Source organism: Poecilia formosa, unplaced genomic scaffold, assembly GCF_000485575.1.
Source record: "Poecilia formosa unplaced genomic scaffold, Poecilia_formosa-5.1.2 Scaffold0, whole genome shotgun sequence".
In the NCBI taxonomy this organism is placed as follows: Eukaryota; Metazoa; Chordata; class Actinopteri; order Cyprinodontiformes; family Poeciliidae; genus Poecilia; species Poecilia formosa.
Genome location: NW_006799939.1, coordinates 6,714,324 through 6,721,026, shown reverse-complemented (window position 1 = coordinate 6,721,026; position 6,703 = coordinate 6,714,324). Strand labels below are relative to the sequence as shown.

General features: G+C 40.8%; 1 protein-coding gene across 1 annotated transcript in view; it reads right to left on the bottom strand.

Moving 5' to 3' along the window:
* Positions 1-6,703, bottom strand: part of usp45 (ubiquitin specific peptidase 45) — a 39,188-nt gene that overhangs the window by 25,607 nt on the left and 6,878 nt on the right. Inside the window, exon 8 of the mRNA XM_016669931.1 lies at positions 6,486-6,625. Within this exon, the coding sequence (XP_016525417.1) occupies positions 6,486-6,625 (140 nt within the window). The remainder of the gene's footprint in view (positions 1-6,485; positions 6,626-6,703) is intronic.

Sequence of the window (6,703 nt, the reverse complement as noted above, 5' to 3'; positions counted from 1 at the left end):
AGTCGAGAACATGGACAACGGTAAGATTACATGGTAAGAATTGGGTGGTTAAAACAGAGCTGGGTTTTTCTGCAAGACTTTTGGTCATTTTTGACTTTTCAGAGTCAGCTAAATCTCTTTTCTGGCCCATTTTCTGGCCTATTAATTGTACACACCTTGATATTGGGTGAGTAAATATCAAGTAAATAGGCCACACCGTCCCTCATTACACACCACCTGTCATGATTAAGTCCATTAAACACTCAAGTTTAACCAGCTTGGAGTGAGAAAATATGCCTAAAAATGACGATGAGGTCAAAATGCTCACTTGCCTAATTATGCACACAGTATAACTGGAACTTATTAGTAAAGCTAATCAGACAACATTCAGCATTTTTGTTTCAAGCTTTGTGAATAAAACAAAGTTGTAGTATTTTCCATTACTGTTATGTCATGAACAAAACTGGAATCAAATTTGGAGATAGAGATGCGAAAGTGTGTGGTTTGAGATTAAAGTTACATAGAAAATGATAATCAGTTTCTCGCTAACTTTGATTGTGAAAAAAATATATACAAAAAAGAAAGTGGCTCAGACTTGACATGAGAACTGGGTTGGGAGCAGGGTGCTGCAATGGCAGCTGGAAGGAGAGCTGGGTCATTTGGGGAAGGCAGATGACAGCTGTTGAAGTTTCTGCTGGTTTGTGAGGAGGAGGGGGAGCGGGGCGATGGTTAGGGCAGGAGAACTCCCCTTCCATAGCCAGCTGTTACTTCTGATCGCCACTGAAAACTAACATTCGACAGAAACAACGACACAGATGGTCAGTGAGAAGTGGTGCGCGGAGCGAGGGACGAGCCGGAGCGGATCCTGCAGCTGCATGAGCCGATCGCAGAACAGGAAGGTTAACATCTGACTGACGGAGCGCCAACACGTGTTAGCAGACGCTGATGTACCAATGTTCCAGTTAGTGACTAGCAGCTACAGAGCCTATAAAAGTATTTACCCCCTTGGATGTTTGACCCTCTTTACTGCTTTATTAAATCAATCATGTTCAACTAAATTTGGCTTTTTTTTTGACAAAAGAATTTACACAAAAACCCTTTTTGGTAAAAAAACAAAAACAAACAAAAAACAGCCAAATTTTGCTTGTATTGATAGCAAGTCCAGACTCAAATCCCGATGAGAATCTGTGAAAGAGCTTAAACCTGCTACTGGCATGTTCTGTATTACCCATCTGACCGAGCTTGCGAGAAAAAAAAAACAAGTATTAAAGTTCATAAAGTTGAAAGAAAAACACCCAAAAAAGACACTAACTGCATCCATTCACATAACACACTTTTCAAAATGTATTCAAAAACATCTTTTAACAACTCACTACTCAAATTCCCTGCTGCAGATCTCTGCTCATCTATGACTTAAAATTCCAAATGTCAAGCAGTTCAGGGAGGTACTTTTGTCATCCACTGGACAAATCCTGATGCTAATTATTAGGTCTGATGCTCTGACTTAACTTGGCCACATTTTAGAGAACTGGGGACTATTCCTATTATTTGTAAGTACTGGCCTCTAGAGTCCAAACCAATCACACGTGTCTCAACAACAAAGACCAAACATTTCCACAAGTCAAAAGAAGAGAGGTTTGATACAACTTGTCCTCTGAACTTTTTGGTCAAACAATCTTTACTGCAGTACAGAAGGTCACAATTCTATCCACGCATTATTGTATGACATGAAAAGATAAGGGAAAAAAATAATAAATCTAACATAATGTTAAAAACTTTTTCATTGGAGAAGGAATTTCATGTTAGAAAAAAACAACTTCCTTCTGGTTTCACAATGACAGAAACGTTTCATTGAAGTATTCAATGGTTTGTGTTGAGAAAGAAAACTTAAAATTACTCTGTAGAGAGATGATAATGATTTAAAAATAAATAAATAAAATAAAGTCACAAAAACGCAGATTCCATCAGGGACTTGGCGCCTTCAGCGCTACAGGCTGTGGAGATCTCAAAGGAATGCCGGGATTCACAAAGGATGCATAAACACAGGTCACAAGCCCGACCTGTTCACGCCTAAACCACTAAACCAAAGAAAATCAATCGAACCGCAAGCCTTTTGTAAGAACCTGCTTCAGCGCCCAAATGGCCTTGCCTTTGCATGTATTCACTTCTTGTGCACAACATCTTTATTGCAGATCTATTCAACTTACAGTGACAGCGACTACCAAGAAGGCTTTTCTCCACAGGGGGGCCACAACTCTAAAGTCGTTGGAATGTAAACCTTGGACTTAACGCTCTAACACACACACAACGTGAATGTCTCATTGTGTTTAACAAGAAAAGTAAAGAAAAGGGTGACTTCTTTGGGAAGTTTACAGTCTTGTTTTCAACAAATGCTTTGACTGCGTGAATTTTACCTTCTACCATTCGGTAAAAGTTGATGAGAAACAGTGTACACATCCTTCAGCTTGTCCTGGAATTTTGGGGAGAACGACAGTAAAGGTGAGGTTCAGCTTGTCAGGACGACGAGTTGTCGAAGCACTCTGTCTAGGAGAGCTAATTGCATCTGGACCTCTGCGCTTGCAACATCTGTAGGCCTGTTTTTTATCCTCGTCAGGCTGCCATAAGGGAATTCCCAGATGTCAACACACACGAATCCAAAGAAAACAAACGGAGATGGGGAGGTAAGGGAAAAACTGTGCTTTTGAGGTTGGTGTGAAACGATCTGCTCATGCACGAGTCAAAGAGTGATTAAAAAAAAAGAAAACGACAAGGGTAAGCGTGAGTGTCCGAGTGTTCGTGAGCCAGATAGTGGAATCGGCAAGAGTTGAAAAAACTGTGACTAGCACTTGGAAGTAAAAGAGGAATGAGGAAGCCAAACGGGCGGAAAGAAGATGCCGATGGACACACTCTGCATCTGGGACCGTCACCCAAGGTAAACAATGTTCAGGGAGCCATCTGGTTGAGACTGTGGGGGGCGGAGGGGAGGGCTGGAACGAGCACAAGCATATGGAAAAGCAGATCTTTCCTGTCCCTGCAGCGGTCGGCGAAGGCAAATGTCAGCATGCGCCACGTCCACGCTTGAGTGTGCCGCGCTCGGCACCACCACCTGGCCCTCCTTGCTCAGCCACCGAGTGTGGGCAGCAGTGACACTGTGGAGCCTTTCCCCCGGGGGAGGAGGGAAGCACCGAGGTGCCCGAGCTCGACCACAGGCATGCATGCACACCAACACCTCCTGCAATGCCAGCCCAGAGATGGACAGATGAACCAGTGACTTGGCTTTCCTGTAAAGGAAAGCCAAGTCACTGGTTTGCTTCTACGGAGCAAGAGTCCGTAGAAACAATGCTGATGATCCTCCTGTTGATTCAGATAATTCTTAGAGTCAAATTACGTCGAATATTATCTCTAGGCACTTGCACCAACAGCTCCAGTTGCTTCTAAATGTACAGTTTCTGTACATTTAGAAGCTTATATAGCAAAGTCAAGCTGATTGCACTGAGTTTACAGAGATATCTTACGACAATCCTTCTTGGGGATGATTGGCTGTACCCCTAATGGGCTTCACAAAGAGCGAATGTCAAACAGAAACGTTCTCCTGTTGCGTTGTTTACCTGCATGTGCACGTCCGGGTCCTGGGTTGGACAAGGGCAAACATTGGTATTAATCAGAAAACAATACCACTTACTTGCAGTTCTTACATTTACACCCGTATATGCTAAACTTTTCTATGGTGAAACAACAACTGACATTCAAGTGTGCCATTTACCAACATCTACTGCTTTTAGTACCAAACTCGCCACAATCCTCCCCCCACACCCCGAACTGGCACTTGAGGTCAAAAACTATACTGATCTAATCTAAAACAACAACAAGTCTCTGCAAAGAGATATTTTCCAACAGACTCTTCACAGCCTTTTTCTTTTTTCACAAGCTTCACAGCTGAATAGAGAGGCAGCCGGATCGCACGGCCAGTTGGCTTCATCTGTGCGTCCATGCTCACTTTCAGCACAGCAGCATGGAGGGCCAAGGCCAGCTCACTTCATGCAGAGCAGGCACTCAAGAGGAAGGCCAGGCAACACCAAATGTCTTATTCATTCGCTAATTTGTTGTGACTGCAGGGCATAAAAAGCTTGCTTTCTTGCCATCTGAGGCCAAGAGAGCCCACTGACATGCTCCTTAAAGACACACACACACACGCGCACACACGCACACGTACACACACACACAAGCAAACAGATTGCGCTACCAACTATCTGCCCTACTTTTCTGTGCAATGGTGGTAATAAATAGAGACTCACTCTTGATTACTTTCATGAAAGCACCACCAGGGGACGAGCATCTAGCCACTGACTCGGCAAAGCTGAAGTGACAGTTCCTAAAGATGGCCGTTTGCAAAACAAATAAAAACAGGTAAGAAGATGTGCGTGAATGCTTTGCCTTTAGCGGTTGCCATGGTGCCTGAACTCAACCGCGGCTTACCCAAAACGAAAAGCCAAAGCGCTAATTCATCATGTAACAATGCGACTGTTTTTCCACCAAGATGAAACCCTTTCAAAACATGAACAAACTTTACACATTTACATCAACATTTCAGCCAAAACACACTCCATACAGCATTATCCTAATTTATTTGACATTAAAGCTTCTGGAATAAATAGCAGCAGCATGAACATAAATGTGGTGACAACAAATTTTCTAATAATTGAAATGCATTTTATTTAGCATGTAGTTATTTAGTACATGAGTTTTCATTAATGACCTTTTTTTTGCCCTAAACAAAAACCAAGAGAAGAACTGCATCAAAACTCAAAATTAAACAACTATGACAAAAAAAAAATCACTTACATTATTGTTGCTGAATTAAATAAAAAAGAGTGAAAATAGAACAGAAAATGCAGAAAAGCGGCACAAGATTTAAAAATAACCAATGGTGTAATGTCCAGGTTGGAGGTGGAAGACACTCTCGCATAAATGTTGACATCAGAAGACAGGACAGAGCGGGAAGCTTCATGTTCCTTTAATAACATGAAGCAAGTTATGACTTCATGTTTTCGTCAATTAAATTCAGAGTAAATAAAATCAACTATAATTAAACAAGAATTAAAATGCCTGCAGATGATTGGATTATATTCATAGAATTTTGTCAGTGTTAAGTCTAAAAAAATTATTTAAACCAGTCATGCCATACTTTATCGTTGTCCGTTGTCTGACCGCTTAAAAAAATAAATTGTGTCTATTTTTAAAGTTTTTTTCTTTTTTTTTTTCATCAAATATGATGAGAAATCTCAGTTTCCCATTATTTCATATTATAATATACTGGGCAATTTCTGTAAAATGTATTTTATGCATTTATTTAAAACATGATAGAAGTATAAAATTACACATATGAACAAGGAATGCAAAAGACATATTTTGTTACCACAATAATCTTAACATGCTCGAAAATACGGCTAGAAATCCTTGCAACTAACAATCGTAAATGTAGAGCCACAGAAAATGATAATTAACTTGGCAACGTTTACTAGAAAATAATTTTAATTCATTGATTAACCATTACCAGTCATATTTTGTAGTAGAAGAGGTTTCTATTACCCTGAACACCATTTTAAAAGTGGAAAAGCAATTTTTCCGTTTTTGTTGCCATTTAAGAAATGTTAATCTTGCTTGCACACCTTGGGGGCTGAGGCCTCCCTTGTTCTTAAAACATAGTGACGCCTCTGGGGATCAATGTGTAATAGATCTGAAACATAAAGATTCTTCCTTGTTTTGATTTCTGCAGATATTGTTTTCAATTTTCTTGCTCTGAAATCACTTTTTGTTTATTCTCACCAACGTTTAAAGAATGTGTGACCAGGTTTGATTTTGAGTAAACTGTGCCAGCAGTCTGTGTAAACCTTATCTGTAGCACTCTTGAAACGCAACTCTGGGCCACTCTAAAACATTCTGAGGGCTACAAGTGGCCCAAGGGCCTCCGCTTTAACACCTCTGCTGCAGGTGAATACTGACGTGTAATTACAGCGGGATCTCGCTGTACCCATCAGTTACAGAATGTCTCTTTGTGTGGAAGTTTTACTTTCTGAAATTATCTAACAGAGGAGAGGAAACATGATAAAAGTTGCCAGTGTATGCTGGAAAAAGACATGCTTGGTTCTCACACAAATAAGCCAGCTTCAGATGAACTTTAACTTTAATTTCAGAAGAAACAATCAAGCTTTCATTCCAAAACTCATTTCGAGACTTCTTCCACACCCAAACGTTGGCGGTCAAACGTCAAAACCGGCTCATAATCTGATTATGTTGCCAGTTTTGCAGTATGATGTAAAAGCAGAAAACACAAGAATAAACAAAGAGCATAATGGCGCGCATATCAATGCAGCGCAATCTGAGGAAGAAAGGCAACAGCTTGAAAACAGAAGCGGTATTGTCATATTTCAATGCGAAACAAGCAGCGCTGTCCTTCCAGCGCCGACATTTTAATTTACTCAACAAAGCCTCCCCAGCTGTGTTACAACTCCAGAGCCCGGCTCCCTGAGGTCAATTCGATTTCTGCTGGGACTCTGGTACTTGAGCTGAAGGCCTTGATGGTGAGAGAGCACAGTTAATCGACTTTCTTTCTTCCCGGAGCTGTTGTTGTACAAAATTATAGATTCTGAAAAAAGGAAGAGAAAGAAGGAAAAAAAAAATCGGAGCTGTGGCTCCTTTTGTGCTTGAGATCTATAGGAAAAAA